The sequence below is a fragment of the Nannobrachium achirus genome, assembly GCF_963921795.1.
Source record: "Nannobrachium achirus genome assembly, chromosome: 6".
In the NCBI taxonomy this organism is placed as follows: Eukaryota; Metazoa; Chordata; class Actinopteri; order Myctophiformes; family Myctophidae; genus Nannobrachium; species Nannobrachium achirus.
The window spans coordinates 40,801,736-40,822,222 of record NC_137815.1 but is presented as its reverse complement, the minus strand read 5'-3'; the positions used below and the strand labels follow the sequence as shown (position 1 = coordinate 40,822,222).

At 43.2% G+C, this 20,487-nt stretch overlaps 1 protein-coding gene across 1 annotated transcript in view; it reads right to left on the bottom strand.

Moving 5' to 3' along the window:
* mars1 (methionyl-tRNA synthetase 1) overlaps positions 1-18,608 on the bottom strand; it is a 36,250-nt gene extending 17,642 nt beyond the window's left edge. Inside the window, exons 1-11 of the mRNA XM_080728599.1 lie at positions 18,380-18,608; positions 15,629-15,719; positions 14,587-14,665; positions 10,592-10,723; positions 9,806-9,878; positions 9,075-9,268; positions 7,208-7,314; positions 3,444-3,560; positions 2,808-3,011; positions 1,561-1,762; positions 697-771 (exon numbers count right to left, since the gene is read on the bottom strand). Of these exons, the coding sequence (XP_080584725.1) occupies positions 697-771; positions 1,561-1,762; positions 2,808-3,011; positions 3,444-3,560; positions 7,208-7,314; positions 9,075-9,268; positions 9,806-9,878; positions 10,592-10,723; positions 14,587-14,665; positions 15,629-15,719; positions 18,380-18,482 (1,377 nt within the window). The 5' untranslated portion in view covers positions 18,483-18,608. The remainder of the gene's footprint in view (positions 1-696; positions 772-1,560; positions 1,763-2,807; positions 3,012-3,443; positions 3,561-7,207; positions 7,315-9,074; positions 9,269-9,805; positions 9,879-10,591; positions 10,724-14,586; positions 14,666-15,628; positions 15,720-18,379) is intronic.
* Positions 18,609-20,487: the final 1,879 nt, after the last annotated feature.

Genomic DNA, 20,487 nt, shown 5'->3' with positions numbered 1-20,487 from the left:
GTGTACCAGAATGCCAGTTATCATTATTAGGAAATGTGCCCATGTACTGTATTAGGAAATGTGACCATGTACTGTAATAGGGTGTGTGTGCTCACTCATACAGTTCATATGAATTTAATGAAAAGAGGCTGGATACATTCTCAAAAACACTCAATCACTCAAAAACACTCTGCTCACTAGCATAATATTTCAGCAATTATTTAAGAACGTGTGTCCATGGACCAAGAACTATAAGTGTTGGGCATGTCTACAGTGAAGTTTCATGTCAAGTTTCAAGTCAATTTATTTAGCACATTTCATACACAAAGCAATTCAACGTGCTTTACGAATGCATTTAAAGACATAAGCGTAAACATAGAGAAATTCAAAAGTAAGAGGCTTAAAAAGAGTGCTGATTGGCACTTTACATGGGTTCAATGGCAGCATTGGACACCTGGCCTAAGCCTTTTTCACACTGCACTTATCCCAGAGATTGTGCAGCCATAGGCTAAATGCCCTGTTTGTCCTTAACTGACTTGCGTCACAGAAGCCCTTTCAAAACCAGCCTTCAGTCCTGGAACAGCAGGTTTAACGATATAATTTTAACACTGTGTTAACTTTAGCAGTGTGGAAAAAGGTACTAAATAACCACTGGTTCCTGACCATAAGCACAGGGTGAGGATGACTCCAGATAAAGTGAAAAGCTTATAAGTGTACCTTGGGCAGGTCCAGAAACAGGTGTTTGGAGGAGCGGACGACAGGAGTCTGCCGGCAGACTTTACACTGGGGATCCTAGAGGGGACAGGCAGGGTCAACAACGTAAGAGTTCACTAAGATCAAGCTAGTATACAGTATATAGGCGCTTTACAATGTGCTTTACATTCACACACACACATTCATACAAAAGGCACCAACCTGCTCATCGGGAGAAATGAGTGGTTCAGTATTTTGCTCACTAACACTCCCGGGATCCAAATGGGAACATTCCGGTTCCCAAGCGGCCGCTCTACCTCCTGAGCCACTGCCGCCCTCAGGTACAACAGTGGTTCTTAAACATTTTCATGTCAAGGACCCCCAAATGTAAATTAATTTGTTCGTAGACCCCCATCTGACATGACTTTATGCAAGGGACCCCATAAGAGAAGATCTGAGTTGTTAAAATGATTCAAGATTTTGTTGGCCTGTTATGAAATGCCCAGAACAGGGACGCTAGTTTTGGGTGTTTGAGAACCACTGATTGAATAATCTTGCATTTTGAAACTCAAAACCTTCTGTGGTCCCTGGCACAAAAAAATAATCAGATGGGCGCCTGTAGGCAAATACATATCATTTTGGCGTCCTTGACATGAAAAAGTTTGAGAACCACTGACCTACAGTATATTACCGGTACCATCCTCTCTTTGCCACCCACACACACACACACACACACACACACACACACACACACACACACACACACACACACACACACACACACACACACACACACACACACACACACACACACACACACACACACACACACACACACACACACACACACACACACACACACACACACACACACACACATATCCTCACCCTGAGATCGATGGCGTTGATGAGTCGACCACACTTGTCACACTGGTCCCCGCGGGCCTCTGGGTAGCTGCAGTGGGGACACACCCCCTCCACGAAGCGGTCGGCCAGGAAGCGCTGGCAGCTCTCACAGCGGAGTTGCTCCACCGTGTCCTCCTTCAGGAAGCCTCGCTTCTCCAGCCGCCAGAAAATGTCCTGGGCTATTCTGAATGGGAAGACATACCAGAGGAAATAAAACAGTGGTTCCCAAACAGTGGGTCGGGACCCATTTGTTGGGACCCAATTTGTATGGGTCACGACTCGAGTAAAAGTACATTTTTATTTATCTACATAAAAAAAGAAATGCCCTCCCCAGAGCTATTTTCACTAGTTTGGGTCCCGGGCAAATTTCTAATCTCTCTTTTGGGTCTTGACTAGACTGACTTCAGAAGGGGGGGCCATAAAAATTATTAAACACCGGAGCAAAATGAAGCATTTCTCGCACAGGGAGCGAGGATCATAAACAAGATGGCATCTTGGGTCCCGACCCATAGATTTACTAAACCCTGTGATGTGCCATTTTCTTTTCTTGAGTACAGAGGGAAAAAGAGATTTCTTCTAACAGCACAAAGAATGTATATAAATCCTCTGGAGAAAAGCTGAATATTAAAGGGAAAACAAAAGAAGACATTTCTACACAAAGTTCTACAATTGTGTTTGAAAATGTAAAAAACAGACAGCTTTGTGCTTTGCAATATTCAAAGTGCCCAGTAATGTTTGATGCCTTTCATGCTGAACACGTACAAAGCATTTACCTTAGTCTATATACTGTACTGTACCAACGGATTAAAGTTCATAATCTTCATTGTAAAGGCTGCCTTGAATCCCCTTTCTTACATTTGATTTTGAAAAGAAAAATATTTCCATATCCTCACTAGCATGAACTCATTGATTAGCTTTGAAACAAAGAAAGTACAGCTTTCCACACTTAAAGGCTTAAAACCTATACACTTTATTTTCACGTCTTTAAAGCATAATTAAACTTTGGTCACTTTGATGTAACTCCAAATATTGGCGAGATATCTTAAATAGTTGCGACATAGATAAAAAAAAAACACAAGCAGCTTAATGTATTTCTCCCATGAGCTTGTGTTCTTGTATGTAAATACAAAGTGCGTCCGAGTCTGTTTTAGCTTGATCTGGAATTCCTCAACACCTGACAAAGGGCCATCTACAGTACGGTACTTGCTTGCTCCGTTTCCATCACTTACTTTGTCTGCAGCTCTGTGGTGGTTCTGCCAAAGAAATCAAAGTCGATCTGGAACCACTTGTAGATGCTGGAGTGGACGGCGTGGTATTTATCGCAGATCTCCTGCGGTGTCAGATTCTCCTCTCTGGCCTTGTTCTCCGTGGCAGTGCCATACTCATCTGTACCGCACACGAACAGCAGGTTCCAGCCTCGCAGACGACCGTACCTGGGAGAGGACAGAATGAGTTGTAGAGAGGGAGAAAAGAGAGAAAAAAATTACAAAAGGGTAAAGCATAAAGCAAATTGCAGAGGAGAGAAAGTGGTTGAAAGTAATGCATTGACATGAGAAAGAGAGTCATAATGTAGCCAATATTTTTAACTCTGTTTTAATTCTAATTTAGTCATTATGCCAATTAACCCTCTCCCAAAGATTTCCCTCCCTGCCCAGCTTCCCTCATCCGAACACAGACAACAATTGTGCTTATATAGATGCTCGGCAAGCCTAAGCATATACAAGCACAATTGGTTGGATTTTAGTGGATTTGAACCCTAGAATCCGTAATGGTGGTATTTTAGTCGTGCGCCACCCAGGCCCCATTATTGATAAAAGTGAACCATGAAGACAATCTATGTTTAAAAAATAGATTTCAACTCCTACCTGGCGAAGACATCAGAACTCAGGACACAGCCGATGATGTTACCAAGATGGGGGACGTTGTTGACATATGGCAAAGCACTCGTCAGCAGGATGTTACGTTTACCCTCCTGAGGCAAGCTGACAACAAGGTAAGGAGGAACACAAAAGCATTTTACTCTGTCCCATCTGACCAGTTTTCATCCCTTACCAAAGAATAAAATACGGTATGTAAATAACCACAACATCTGCATATCTGTCAGGTCGAATACATTTCTCGTACATCATGCAGAACGAAAACGTTGTTGTGAGTCAACATGTTGGAACTTGATCAAACAGAAGAGGTTTTGTTGTTCTTGAAACTGTACAAACCGACTTTGAATGGGTTCAACGGGTCCTTTGGTAAATCAAGTTTCATCAAATAAAAATAACTCGCTGAGAATAACAGATTACCCAAGGGTACATTTGACAGTCGTGCAGATGGGAGATTCAGCAATCCAGAAATAAATTAAAAACAAGACATCATCATACTACTATTTCAAAAGACATCCAAACAGATACTTTAGTTTGTCATTAATATGTCTCTGTCCATGTTATCCACAGATATAGAGAACCCCGACTCTCCCAAGTAGACAACTTACATCAGGGTTCCCCAGTTAGTTTTCCCCAAGGGCCAAATCATGTCTAGGGTACCAAGCCGAGGGCCACAACATTGCAGGGGAGAACGGTGGCGTTCCCGCTACTCCAGCGACGGTTCAGATATCGTCGTTGTTGGGTGAAAATCTTGTATGTCCAAAACCGTTCCTTTTGCATTTATCATTTTAAAAATGTTTTAAACTAGTGAAAACAGCTGATCTACAAGCACACAACGCCTCGCGGTGCGAGGCGTTGTGTGCTTGTAGATCGGCTGTTTTCACTACTTTTGTGCGACGGCCTTGTATGATGAAGCAGGCAAGTATGACTAACTGGAGGGCAGTCTGCTGCGCAGATGGGCGTGGCGTGAGGTTTTCGAATGGGCGTGGCGTGATGGGCGTAGCGTGAGGTCTTCGAATGGGCGTGAGAAAAGCTACCAAGGCGTTCCACTCGCAGTTTCTACCGTAATTACACTACTTGAAGCGCAGCGAATTTTGGACGGGGGCTCATTTTACCGGACGTTCGACTCCACTCGCAGTTTCTACCGTAATTACACTACTTAATGCGCAGCGAATTTTGGACGGGGGTCGGGGGGCTCATTTTACCGAACGTTCAGCCGCGGCGGTTCATGTTACTGCGGTCGACTTTGGGGCCACCTCGATCGGCCTCGGACCGACGAGTGGCACGCTTGCCGTGGACCACCTCCAGGGACCCCTGGCTATATAACATAACAGGGGGACATGCGGATATATAGAGAGACAACCAGGGGCACGGGCGGCCGCCGATCCACTCCTATCCGAAGTGGGCTGCAGTGGCGGGGTCCTCCGCAGCGGCGCGATCCGGAATGATGGTCCCCGGGCGCCGTGCATGAGCCACCCCGCTAGAAGGGTCATTTTCCCGGCTACACAGGGTGTAGCGCGGCGCCGCCAGGGCGTCCCCGGAGCTCTGCAATACCTCCAGGGGTCCCCGGAGGGCGGAGGTGGTCGGCGATACGAGCCACTCGGCCGTCCCACGCCAAGGCTCCAAAGTCGGATAGGAGTGGAACGGCTGCCGCCCCGTGCCCCTGGTTCTCTCTCTCTCTATCTCTATATATCCCCATATCCCCTGTTATATCGCCTGGGCATGGGTAACTGGAGGCGGTCCGCGGCCGAGACCCCAAACCCAAAGTTGGATGCGAGTGGAGCGGCGAGCCGCTGGTTCTCTCTTTATTATATCCCAGGCCCAGCATTATCGTAGACCTTTTCCCACGCCCGTTCAAAGAACAAGTAACTCCCATTCGAAGAACTTTCCCCACGCCCCGCAAATCTGCGCGGCAGCACAGAATCCGCCGCCATCTTTGCCTCCAGTTACTCCTGTCTCGAAGCAGGGCTTTACTTTGCGAAAGAACGTACACATTTGGAGATACGAGGTTTCCACCCGACAATGATGATATACTAGTGTTGCTGCTGCTCTTATACCACCATTATTACTGGGGTCGGTGGGGGCCAGACAGTAGCCCCCCGTGGGCCGCAAATGGCCCGCGGGCCGCCTATTGGGGAACCCTGACTTACATCATAGACTGGTCTCTAAGTACAAAGGCACACTTACACTAAGTACTCTGACAACGGGTACGACACTAATTAGTATCAAAAAATCACACCCGTGTGAAGTGAGCGGTGGTTGTGGAGGCTGCGCAACAGCATTACTGGGTGGGTGCAGCGGGGGTTGCAGTACTTATGGGTCAAATAAATGCATTTCAAGATTGCTCAACAGAGGCACTTGAAGGTAGGTCAGCCAGATGTTGGAAGTAAATGGTGCTGGTATAGCAGTGGGGCCAAAAGCAAGGTGAGTGTGATACAGAGACAGTAAGGTTATGGCAAACAATTGTTCTTTCATTAATATTTCAACTTAAAAGAGACTTCAGCACACAAAATAAATGCAATGATATTTATTACAAAAGGTTTACAGGTGAATATAATTAAGTAGGCCTACTTTTTTTTACTCTTACTTGTAACATTTTGACTGAGTTTACTGTGGATTGGAGTGTGACCAGGAGTACTCTGTACTCTTACTCAAGTACTTGGGTCGAGTAGCCTACTGTCCATCTCTGGCTGAAGCCTGATTTATACTCCGCCCCCGGAGATCTACAAGCTCACAATGTTGGCATTTGCAACGCGATGTGAGCTTGTATGTCAGTTGTTCTCAGACGTTCCCTGAACACGGTGCAGGCAGAGGTGGGACGTTCGCGAACGAATCGAATCTTTTGAACGGTTCTTTGAAGTGAACGATGGGATCCGGTTCGCGCAGTAGAGAGTGCGAAGTAGAGAGCGCATAGTGAGACAGATCCTTGGCTCGGTCTCACTTCAAAGAGCCATAAATCCCTCTAGTTGCAGGGTGAAGTGTCTCGCTTTACGCTGTCGCTTCTCAACACAGAGGAGGTTCGTTGAAATGAAGTGAAAGCAGCGCTGTGCAGAACAACATGTTTGGGGATCTGTTGGGAATTATTTTCCTCACAAACTTTATTTAGCAGTCAAATTTCGCCGGGATGGTAACGTGTAGCGTTTGTTGCACGCTACATCACTACAGGAGTCTAAAAATAGCTACGCTACGCTACAGCTACGCTGGTTCAAAAGGAGCTGCGCTACCGTGACACTACTGACAAATGTAGTTAAGCTATGTAGCGTCGCTACTGCCCATCACTGCCCGTGTGTGTGTGTGTGTGTGTGTGTGTGTGTGTGTGTGTGTGTGTGTGTGTGTGTGTGTGTGTGTGTGTGCGCGCGCGTGTGTGTGTGTGAGAGAGAGAGAGAGAGAGAGTGTGTTGTCTGCGTGCCCTGCTCAATAGCGCCCCTCCTTTAACGTGTGTGTGTGTGTGTGGTCTGTGTGTGTGGTCAGGAGAGGTATGGCAGGCGAGTCAGGCGACAGACATACACGGCCGGCCAGCCAGCCAGCCAGCCAGTAACATCTTGAAAGCGAATCACAGGAGCGGCGGGACCACCGCTCAAAAACAGCATGCAAACTCTATTTTCCCCCATACAACTAAGTAGAACTATGAATTAGGATTTAGTGGTTAGGGCCTAATGTGGTTATGTAAATTGTCCTTCAAAACCAAAGTGTCTTTTTAAGAGAACACATGCATGGAGCCTAAATGCTGCTAAGGTGAGATAGTGGATGCTTACATGGGGTGTTGTCTCTCTGTGCACACAGAGCAGCTGTCCAGTCCTTGACCCCATGTGATGGCAGCTGACTCCAGCTCGTCCTCGGAGAACTGACGTTCTTCCTCACCCTGCAGCCACAGAACAAAATGGAAATTACATGGCAGTTTTGTCCAAGGAAATATTTGTATCCGTTACTCTCCAAAATTAAAGGTTTAACTTCAATTAAGTCACCGTGTCCTAGTTCAGTGGTTTTCAACCTGTGGGTCGGGACCAAATTATTTTGGGGGGTCCCCAGATGATTAACTTAATGTGCAACATTGTTTTCTCACTCAACAGTAAACAAACCAACATAAGGTTTAAGTGTAAAGACTAGAGGGTATATGCACATATCTAAAGTGACAATTTAAGGACTTTTTTTAATACCTCTAAAATGACAAATTAAACATTGGTCAAATTGTCAAATATTAGAGGCAGAAATTGTGAAAATAGTCTTGCAACACGAGGCGTTGTGAGCATGTAGATCTGCTGTTTTCACAATAGAACCATGTTAGACAAAATGTAATGCCTCAACTCTTAGTGCTCGTCAGGATGGGGGGTCACCATTTAAAATATAATTATTTTGGGGGTCGTTGCCTGAAAAGGCTGAGAACCACTGTCCTAGTTTATAAACACACTCCTGTGACATTGTCATATTGCACTGTTTGAAGTTGGCTGGAAGAAAGTGCTGTGGTCAGTTGTGTGTAGATGCATTCCTAATTCCTATCTGAAAATAACATTAAATCATGTGTGGATCTCAGGATCCACATACAGTAGAAGCAACGAGGTTCCAACGTGGATCTCGGACTTCATGTGGCCAGCCTGTAACGTCAGTTATCGTCGATGACATACTGTATAACTCCAAATTTCTCAAGTGCCTTCCATTGTGACTTCAAAAAAATATAAAAACTAAAATATAAAAATAGTGGAGGTACTTTGGTCTACTGGCAGTGTGCACAAGACATTTCACATAAAAAGTAGATTTTACATATTGCACTTGGTGGAATACAAAAGAATCCTTGTTGTCGGAACTTAAAACACACATATGTAAAACAAACAACCTCAGCCCCCTCGAAGAAACACGTAAAACATCTATCTAGCAATCATGATTTTTACATAAGATCTTTAAAAAGGCTTCAATGGGTCACAAAGGTCACTGTCAACTGTATTTGTCACCTGTTCAAATCCTCTAACATTTAAGAGGATTTTAATAAGTGTTAGTCAAATACAGTTTGTGACCCATTGAAGCCCTTTAAAAGAAACATGAGATCTTATGTAAACTAGCTGTTAAGAGTCTAACAGCTCCACAAGTGGCACTACAGACAAAAGGATGGAGAAATACTGATGTAATCCTTATATACTGCATGTTCTATAGCCAAACAGAGGTTTAATTTACTATCCACAGAGCCAGGTTAAGTCTCACCCTGAGACTGAATCTACTTTACAAAGGGAGACCTGTTTCCTTAATTGAGTGAGCTGAAATGAGTAACTCTGGCCTTTGAATGCTGTAACTTTTAATTGTGCAGGAAAAGAGGATTTGATAGTACTGTAAGTTATTTTTTCTCTGATGCAGTAGGGAAATGAAATACAGGAGGAAGAGTAGCAAGGGGTACATAGAGAGCATACTCCTGGTATGATATGGAGTCTTGGTAAGTGCAACCAGGCACCACAAACTATAGTTTCATCAACTGAGAGAGAAACACCTCCTGATGCTACAAGTACGGATGCTTTAGATCATACAGGATTCTTTATGCAATGACAACGGTTTATGTGAAGTTGTCGACACATGTTTTATGCGTAATACGATGGTTGAAAAGAGTGTTCTGTGTTAGTTGTAGTTGTGCTACTGTACCTCAGTGGGGCTGCTGCTGTGTGTCTGACTCTGGGGCTCTCTGCTGCGCTGGCTGCAGTGCGGGGCAGGCTGCCTCTGCATGAAGCCCTTCAGGGCCTCAAGGCCCTTTCCCTGCAGCGCCTTCTGAGCTGCAGTCTGACAGGCCGGCAAAGCAGCCACACGGTCAAACCATGCCTGCAGTGTCTTGTGTTCGCCTGGGAGAAAGAGAAGAGGGAAAAAGAAAAGCAGGAGAATAAAGAGAAGTGAGGGGAAAACATGTTTCAAGCTTAGATCATGGATGAGCAATACAGTAAAGTAATAATAATAAACTTTATCTATGAAGTGCTTTTCGAAAGAGGGTCATAACATGATAAATATTATCATGAGGAAAGAATATATGTCTAGTAAAAATCTAATTACAATATAAACAAAAACTAATAACATGAATATAAACGATTTTCAAAAGTGATAATAACTTTGTTAGCCTTCAGATCCTCAGATAGCGATTTCCAGAGCATACTGTAGGTGCCGGGGCAAAGCCCCATCAACACAGGTGACGAGGTTACTTGACAAGAGAGCCCTATGTGAGGTACAGTATCTAAGGCTGCACCCAGGCTCATACAAGACCAGCATTATCTAAAATGTAATTGGGAACCTGGCCTTGCAAGGCTTTAGAAGTCATCAGTAGAATGTTAAAGTAGGTTACTTGTAACACAAAAGCTATTGGCTCAGACATCTATATTAACATTCACCTGTTAGGTTGGAATCAGACATAACAGGGTGCAGTGATGCCCACAGAACGATATCAGCCACAGAAACAGTTTCCTGAAACAGAAGACAACAGCATCTTTTAAATATACATTTTCTACACTGACTCTAAAAAGGCTGAATAGGACCCAGCCAATTCAGTGTTTTTGGATTCAGAACCCAGAATGACATCAAGCACTGGTCTGACATCACACACAACAGAAATAACTTGAACCATATATACGTGTGTGTGGGGGTGTGTACATTACACTCACACACACATATACAGTATACAAGACAAGTTAAAGTGTTGCATCAGGGCCATGAATATGGATACCAAACGTAACTGAACTATACCATCCCCCGTCTCCAAGCACAAACACACACACACGCACGCACACACACACACGCACGCACGCACACACACACACACACACACACACACACACACACACACACACACACACACACACACACACACACACACACACACACACACGCACCATCAGGGATCTCCTCCCCCAACTCGTGAACAACTTAAGATTGCGGCACCAGCTCAGCATCACCAGAAAGCAAAAAGCAGGGAGAAACATTGCCAGAGGGGCCCAAGATGGCACAGAGGGGAAGCTTAGTTCAATCTATGTTTCCAATAAAGCATCATGAACTCTTAACTATATAATACGCATACATACATTTGTCTACAGTATGTGGGCTGAGAGTGAGTAGGTGGATGACCGTGTTAGTATGTGTGTGTAATGTATATGCGTGTGTGTGCGTATGTGCGTTCATACAGCAGTTAGGTATGGTGTGGTGGTCTTCTTCAGGCTTTGGTCCAGGTAGCTGAGGGGTCCCTGGAGGCACTTGGATGCCTCTGCACGTTTCCCCTGCAGCACAGCCAGGTGGAGGGCCTCCATAAGTGCCGGCTACACAAACGAAACATAAAACAACATTAATGGCGTCCATATTTCGGGTATGTCAGTATGAATCCTATATATTTTTAAACAATTAAATGTTCAGACAATTTCCATATTTTCTAAATCTTAACTCTTTTACTGCCACAGAATTGAACAAAAAGCTCCATCCACTGCCAGCTAAATTGAGAATTGTCGCTCATCTTTGAAGGCCTACTGGAGAAATTTGGTTTCGACTATAAAGACAACAATTATATGGCAACGTAGAATAGAATGTCTACTTTGCAACAGAAAAAGATTTCGAGCTTTTATCTTGTTCTGTTCATTAGCTAGAAGCTGCAGAATGTGGCCTAAAAACAGCTCTTTGAGAACATAAAGCTGAGAAAAATGCATTTTTGTGAAGAATACATTTTCAGGCAGAAATCTCTCTTTAGCCTTTTATTGTTGGCTTCAGTAACATCACACCTATGATCAGTGGTTGTTTACAAACAAATTCAAAAAAATAAAAACAAGAAAAAGTGTCTTTTTACACACTTTTAGTGTGTAAGAGAAGTAAGAGCAGTAGTAAGAGCAGTGCAGAACATTGACACAGTGACATGAGCTTCAGCCTGAATCCTGCTTCAGCTTTCAGGGTTCTCTTTATCTCACTGTGACACTACATGTCTACAGAGTGTATATGTGTGTGTGCGTGCGTGCGTGCGTGCGTGCGTGCGTGCGTGCGTGTGTGTCATTCAGCCTGCACAGGGCCTGGGGCTCCATTCTGTTTCACTCCAGCCAGGCTACTCCGGAAGGGCTCCACCGGGTCTGCTGAACTCGTACACGAGCCCATGGTCGATCTGTAAATTATACAAATACATAATTACTATAAAATACATGAAAAATAGTACACCTTCAAGCTCACAACGCGTCACAGCAGAATGCGTGACGCCCTCTCTCTCACACACACACACACACACACACACACACACACACACACACACACACACATCCTTGTGTGACTCGTACACGAGCCCATGGTCGATCTGTAAATTATACAAATACATAATTACTATAAAATACATGAAAAATAGTACACCTTCAAGCTCACAACGCGTCACAGCAGAATGCGTGGAGGTTGGGGGCCTACTATTTTCATCAAAAGGCCGTTTTAGAAATGTCAACCCCTGCCTCTCTAACATTCTATGCACTTCCTGCTTACCACACAAATATATATATATATATATATATATATATATATATAGTAATTATGTAAAAACAGCATTCATGGTCTGGAGAGGGCACTTTTTACAGATGGATAAAAGGGCAGGGGCTCAAGCCCCCTTTGATGTCTATGTGAGCATGTGCATGGTGCTAAGTCTGATTTACAGAAAAAAGTTTGTTTTTTCTTTACCTATCCTTGTCCTTGGACGACCACGATGTGGAAATGAAGAAGTAGGCTCATCATCATCGTCGACTCATCATCTAAAATCATAGCCAGGAAAATATCAAATAGTTTATATCTAAACAAATCAATTTACAATTTTGACATTTAGCAAATGACTTACAATAAGTTCATATATAACATAAAATGCAGTTATAGTAAATAGTTACCATGCATTTACTGTCACAGTGAAATTCCCTTTATACCCTGTATACCTATATAAAATGTCACAATGCAACATAGCTCTGTTTACACAAAGCTGTACTCCCTCCAACTATGTTCCCCATTTTCAACAGTTTTTATTTGTAACACTTGCTTTGGCAATGTAAACGTATGTTTTCTCATGCCAATAAAGCTCCTTTGAATTGAACTGAAAAGCTACATCATCAGCTACTGATGATGATGATGATGATGACGATAAAAAGAAACCTCTCCCTCTCTCTCACACACACACGCATCGTACGCACGCACACACAAACTAAGCCAATAAATCCTAAATTCCCATCAAATAATCTTAGTAGGCTGTGCAGTGCACGTACACTACACGCGGTACGTGCACGCGCGTGATAGGAACTCCACGTGTGTCCTGAGTAGCGACAAAAACAAACAAAGCACGTGGATCCTAACTGCTTGGATCAAGTTACTGATCCGGTCCGGATACGGAAACATTTCTTGCATGTATGTGTACGTGTAAATAGCCGGATGCAGTAGGCGGGCTCTAGACCGGATCCCAATGTCGGAGTGGCAACACGTCGCAATGGAAAACCGTTACCCACTGACCATCCCCCCATCCCAGGCTTCCAGTTCCACACGGATGCTCTGTTATCACACAGTATACAACTATATACAGTATACAACTATACAATACATACATGCACTGGATTGGAAGTCTTACTTTGGACAGTAGAATCGTGGCCTCTGTTCTCCGAGGGGTCTCTACGCGGAAGCCATTCTTCATTGGCCAAATCGCCCAGTTTGTCCGTCTTTTCGCGGCGGTACATGGGTCTCTGCTGCTGCGGCGATGTGAGCCCCCGGGCGGGGGGATCCATCCTACACGGGGGTCGAGCTCCGTCGGGATCGGTTTCCACAATATCACGAGGCTCTTGATCCATTTTTGGACCCCGGTTCTTCGCGACTGGCACCATCTTAGTCTGGGATCGCTTCCAATTTCGGGCTTTTGATCCGGTCGGGAGCGGATGACGTCCTACGTTCTTCAATCTTTTTATCTTCAATAACAATGGCTACAGTGATCTTTTTCTCTTCTTCATCATCATTATCATCATCATCATCGTCATCATCACGACCACCACCACCATGGGCGCTGGTCCTGGGTCACCAACACGGGTAGGTTGTGTAATCCTAATTCTAACAAAGTTTATTTCTATCGGTCAGGGGGGGTTGGGTCGCACTTCGGCGGAATGATACCAGCAAGTTGAGGCTGAGTTGGCCTAATACATCTCAATATTCTAGTACTGCTAAATACTACTACCTACTACAATTACTATACTACTAATACTATAAAACAACTGATTTCCGACAAAATGATCGCTTTTACCAACGTTTCTCTCTCTCTTTCTCTACTAACAGCCCGATGCATAAAACAATATAGTCCCTCAATGCTGCTAGCAGCTAGCAGTGGCGTCAGTTCAGAACAAGCTAAGGTATGGCAACATGACTGGTGTCTGGTGAAGACACCAGTCATGTTGCCATACCTTAGCAACAGGCACGATGAAAAGTACATTTTTATTATTTCCCCCTGTCAAGGTATGGCAGCTGCATACCCCTGCCATACCCAATTGACGCCCCTGGCAGCTAGTCGCTCTGGGCAGGCGGAGCCAGGACAGTCTGTTTACTTTTTTTTTTATGAAAGGTTTCCGGCTGTCCTCAAAATGACACAGACGACCAATTATGCATTCAAAAGTTGCGCAAGGACGACTTTTATCATAATCCATAAAAAACATCAAACGAACGAACGGGCGTATTGGCACAGACGTCCCTGGAGGATTGGGGCGAACAGGAACGTTCAAAGCAGTATAAGAGTTAACAAGCTACAACACTAGAGAATTTGTCAGCTTGTAGATCTGAGTATTTTCAATATTCCCTGTATTGCAAAGAGGGCTGAAACATGACGTACGTATGTGGAAAGCATCCTTTTAGTGGTTAAAAGGGATTAAAGGAGTAGTTCACCCCCGAAATGACTTTTTTTCTATTGATTACTCATGCCATGGAGAGTTGAGTTCAATAATATTTTTGGGTTTTGGGAAAAAAAAGTCATTTTGGGGGTAAACTACTCCTTTAAGCTCTCTTAATCCCTTTTAAGATGCTTCAGATCAGGCAATGACAAAGAACAATGTCCAAGAGAAAGTCTGTTGATTTACTATAAAACAGGCATTCCTTTCTATGAATTGCTAGCAATGCAAATGTTACTGTTTTCTTCAAAAGAACAAAATCTTACCTGAAGCTCTGTGGCTTCCCATTCAAGCCATTGATGGCACAGGTCACTGGACAGCTGTCCACTCACTTCAAACAGGTACCTGCAGTGTTATATTGGGATCAGAAATAGATTATCTCCCTATGTGATGGAAAATAAAAGGATGATGATTTTCATTAGTCAGAATCAGACAAAACCTGTTCAGCATGACTTGGTTTTAATGTACAGACCTGAGCCTGAGGCATTTACTGGTGAATTCATTTGAGACCTACTGTAATGTGGTGCTGCAATAAAATAATAAAAAGGGATAAGAATATAGGATAATAAGAAGAATTTGTATAGTTTCACTCTAGCCTTTCTTTCTTTTCCTGTGCTGGTATCGTATGTAGAGTGGTGTACTATTAGAGAGAGAACCCTGATGCTGGGTTGGCTAAACAGTCTTTGGGGACACCAAAATTCCCCTATGTAGGAAAAACTTTGCATCATTCTGGGACATACAGTAAGTAGAGTATGCTGTACCAGTGCCAAGGGACACTGGGAAACTGGTTAAGTGAGTTTTGTTGTGAAGGTACAGTTGTGAAAGGTACATATTCTATAATATCATTAATAGATCTAATCAAACAAGTCTATGACCAAGCTGAAATAATCACCTTTCTCCTCTAGCCTTATTGGATCTTTCTAAGGAATCAATAACAACATGTAGCCTTATGAGGCATCAAAGATGAAAACAGCTACTTTAGGCTACTGGTTTGAACTGTTCAAGCCTCAATCAGCACCTTTCCCCAGCAGCCTACACTTTGAAGTAGGGCTGGGCGTTATGGATTTCATTTTCATGAATTTGTTTGTTGTTGTTGCAAGTTGTAATCTCTAGATCATTGAAAATCAGAGTCCACACCTCTCAATATATTCCGGAGGAAACAATATCCAAAATTCCAGACAATATCTAGTCTCATATACTGTAACATGTGGATATAATGTCAACATATTGCACAGCCTGAGCAGCAAAACTGGCATCTGCAATGCAAGAAATACTATACAGTAGGAGGAATCACTACAGGGTACTGACTGGCAGATTGCGTTTGCACTGAAAAGATGCAGTCCACTGGGCAGAAGCATGGCTGGCAAGGCTGGGCGGCTGAGGAAGGGCACCACTCGCTCTGGAAGAAAAGAAGAAACAATGATACCGTTACAAGACTTCATATAACTGACTAAACTCTGACTAAACTGCAAAATACAGGCACGTTGCTGGAGCTGGGGTTGGTATCTTTTGTTAACCATTTAAAAAGTATTTTTCTTATTGTCTAATCATTACTGGTGAAGATTTTTTAAAACATTCTGAAAACATTTTGAACATTTACACAATTACTTAACAACCTAGCCCCTTTAAACCCTGTTTACCGGAATCCCCCAGTGGTCTATTCTACTATACACTGTACTTTCTCGTCAGTGAAAATAGCCGATCTACTCACAGTCCCAATCTAATTTACGCATATTATGACATTGGCAGAATATGGACCCTAGGGTTCCTGTGGTTACATGGAGAAGACAGTTCAGCAGTCTAAACAAAAGGATAAAATATTTCATAATCAGGAAGATTTGTAAACAGTCCGATTCCCCTTTTCACAGACAAGATGACATTTTCAGGTTCAATATGTTGGCAGACGGTCTATAAATAACACAAAGGTCACATAAAGATCAAGGCCCTGAGTTCCTCTTAATCTGCAAAAGTCAGAATTCAAAGAAGATGAACGTATGAGAGGATCCTAATAATCAAAAATCTATTGATGTGTTTGTATAAGCTTATGTATAACTAGTCATGTGTAATTGATTGTGTGTGTGTGTGTGTGTGTGTGTGTGTGTGTGTGTGTGTGTGTGTGTGTGTGTGTGTGTGTGTGTGTGTGTGTGTGTGGTTAGTCGTCCCTATTGATGCAGTGTGTTCACAGCAGGCCAGATGGTGATCGTAGTGTTTAGCTGTCTATATGTGATCCAGCTCTTTAAGGAGAGACACAGCTGGGCCTGGCGACTCTTCCACGTGTTAAGACACAATCAGACTTAACCAGATGAAGCCCAAAGCAGTCTTAGAGCACTGGGACATAATCATGTTGCTGGGGACAAATTACTTAACCTTCGCACTAGCAGTTGACCTTCCACCAGGCCCATGATACTATAGATGATGGGAAAAAGACGTCACTAAATAGTTGGGACTGGGAGAGTTTAATCTGTATAGAGAGTAATGTGCTGTCCACCACACCAAGCACTATAACCAAGTTCCAACTACAGTAAGACATTGTTTTACAAATCGCTGAAACACAAGTGGATAGCAGATTCCACATCAATGAATGATATGGTTATTGGTTAGTGTAGTAGCTAGTGACATTTTTTGGTTAAATCAACAACATTTTTGATAAAGGGTTAAAGCACTATTTTGTGATACTACTCATTGCTATGGAGTGTTTGTTCAGTAACAGGCATCTCCCCAACTCTACAGCTCTTTAATAAAAAGAAATGCATTTTCAGGTGGGTTGCCAAATGCCAATTTCAGCCAATCAGGAGAGAGTACCCATTCATCAGCTTGACTTGATCCGTCAGGACTTCCAATTGCACAAATTTACTATGAAAACCAGCACATCTTGTCCACCTATCCTTGTATCTCTGAAGGTCACACACTGTCTGTGGTTCCCCTGACACATCACTGTGACATCACAGGTGACATCACGTATGTAAAAGTCCATATATGGGTATTCCCCAGAATCCCTTTTATGCCCATATATTAAGATCCCTGATGTCATAGATATACATCACTGGCCAGATGGCCAAGACATGGCCCATATCTGTGTGGCTGGTTCAGATAGGGATCTCCATGTATGGGCATAAAAGTGATTGTATGTTGTGATGCCATGGGAACCACTCTACTAGAATCCCTTTTATGCCCATATATGGAGATCCCTGATGTCATCTATATCAAGCCCATATCTAACAGGACTTCATATGGTAATGCCCATATATGGAGGAAGACAGCCCATATCTGTGTGGCTGGTTCAGACAGGGATCTCCATGTATGGGCATAAAAGGGATGTACCATATACAGTACATGGATCACCATGTATGTGTACCAGGCCGGGGTCTCCATATATGGGTCGCATGTCGCCCTGAGGCGTCTTACTAGTTTAATCTGTGGGAGTTCTCTCTCTATCTGATCGGATAAAATTGGCATCCCGACCTGAAAATGGATTTTCTGTTTACTAAAGAGCTGGAGAGACAGGGAGACTCCTGTTACTGAACTACTGAGTACTAGTGAGAAATCTGAGAATAGTGCTATTTAACACTCATGAAGAAAAAAAAACAATATCAATACCATGCCTTTAATAGGGGGCGGGGTGCAGGGGGAGAGGGGTTACTCTAACACAGTGGGCCATGTAAACAACTGTGAATTCTGTCCTTTTCCATATACATTACCTTTGTGCTAGTATTTACTATTTACACAGGAAGACATGACATGTACAGTATGCTTGCACCCTGGCTGCAGACCATAAACAAAAGCCTTCATAATGTTGCTGAAAACAAATCCTTTTGAACAAAACAAAGAGTGCAGCCACGATGATGGGTTGGGAGATGGATAGAGGCTTTTCTGGTCACTTCTCAAGAGCAGCTGTCAGCTCATAACCTGTCTGTCATTCATTTATGTCAAGCAAACTAGTTAACATTGACAACTTGACATTGTCGCTTTCCGATAACAACCACCAACCTACAAGCTTGGATCGGTTGTTTTCGGCAAGCGACACCCACCCACCTATGCCAAACCCAGCCACGTTCTTACCTTCGGGGTTGACATGCTGAACCTCACATTTAACTCCTGTCAGTTGCAGCGCTGCTAACGGCTTCAGGCAATGCGGATTGCCCTCACAAACGAACAGTTTCATCTGTTCCGCTATAATTGAACCCGGTGTGAGAGAATGACAGGTGACTTAAACGTGGGAGTCAGTATATATGCTTTAAAAGGGACAAAACAGTGACCAGAACCACCACCACTCGTGTGTAAGTTTGCACCGGCGTGCTGTGTTGTGTTTCTGTTTCCGTGCGCTGACCAAGGCTGACGCAAGCATTGGTCAATCGTTTACGAACGGCCATGTTTGTAGTTTCGTGACGGCGTGCGTGCCGTTCGATGCAACGGTGGCTGTCAATATAACAGACTACAATCGCCATGACCTCGAGCGTCTCCGGAAAAAATATGGCGGTACCCTTGTTAGACATCACGCCGTGCCGCTCCGGGGCGGGATCAGCTTTATCTTTCTGGCTTCATTCTGCAACAAATTGAGTGCACCCGGGACCTAATCTGGTCAGTAATATCCATAAAGTAGGTATCACAATCACCATATCACCCATCACTGCATCAGACACCTAATAATAGTATAATAATCTTGTAATGAATTATGTTTCTTTTACTTCATAATAAGGCAAAATCTCTCTCTCTCTCTCTCTCTCTCTCTCTCTCTCTCTCTCTCTCTCTCTCTCTCTCTCTCTCTATCTCTCTCTCTCTCTCTCTCTCTCTCTCTCTGATTGATTGATTGATTGATTGATTGATTGAAGAATTTATTAGAAGTTTGCAATAGAAAAAAAATACAGTTTCATGACGGTACAAATCACTGGTACAAGGTCAACTAAAAGGAGATCCTAGAAAGCCGAGGCTTATTTCCACAGGAACCACACTTTAAGTATCTCATATAACAGCATATCTCTTAATTCAATTGTTTTGTTACTTTTTATTAAATTATAGGCAAAAAATGTATAGCCTATGTAGATGCATGGAATACCTCCAATTAAGTTTATACCAGATCAGATTGAAAGCACAGCAAATTTGATTGATGATGAAGACGTCTATTCGATTTTTTTTTTTTTTTTTTTATGTATTCATCAAATATATATGGTCAAGTTTCTCTGTCGCAGCAGATCCACGGCAGAGCATATGATATCTACTTGTCTCTGCTGTTAAACATTACAGGTCAGCAAGAAATACGTCTATTAGGTGGCCATGGTGATAAGCAACTGGCCAATCACAGCGCCGCCATACTTCCAGGCAATGGGATCCAGACTCGACGACACTCCGGGCGCTTGGAACTGAGCTGTCATCATCGCTTGTCTTCTGTCTGATGACACGCTCCGCGCGCTACACGTTTAAAGGTAAGGTAAGAGATTGCTGTTGAATTATTTCTTTTCTTCAAGTTATACGATTTTGATTTTAGATTATATTTTACAGAGTAGTGTGTCACCATGTCATAGTCATCGACTAAGTTGTTTTAATTTGAATATGTTTAGTGACCTGTCCTCCTGACTCCTCCTGTCATACTTTATAGGTCCATGACATGAGTGAGTTCTGTAACGTTGAGTGACGTTGGATGTAAAAATCATTAGATTTGACATTAACGTGCCTCCCACATTGACAAGTTGGGGTTATGTTCTGCTGTTTTAAAATGACCTGTTTTGCAACTGGCATCAAACATCCATTTATGGAACTTTATTTGTCTGAGGGAAGGTGGAGAATTGAAAATGGTTAATTTAATTTCCTCTCAGATACAGCCAGTTTTGTTGTGATAAAATGTGTATGGTGGTTCCCAGAGAAAATACAGAAAGTAATACCTCACCAAAAGTCACCATTGATGCAACATTTAACAACACACATTATTACACAATGTATTAAGATCATGTAAAACAGAAAATAAGAACACAAAAGGATGTGGAAACAATAGCCTACAAAAAACAACAACACTGCTCTCAAAACATCAAAGATGTTCTCACCTCAGCAACTTCCTGTAAGAAACTAACTTTCTACTTGTTCAGACACCCATTGACAACTTCTGCTAACCTATTGTATGTCATTGTGGCTTCGATAGTTTAGCGCTTAGAGAAACCAATAGACGGATGTGATTG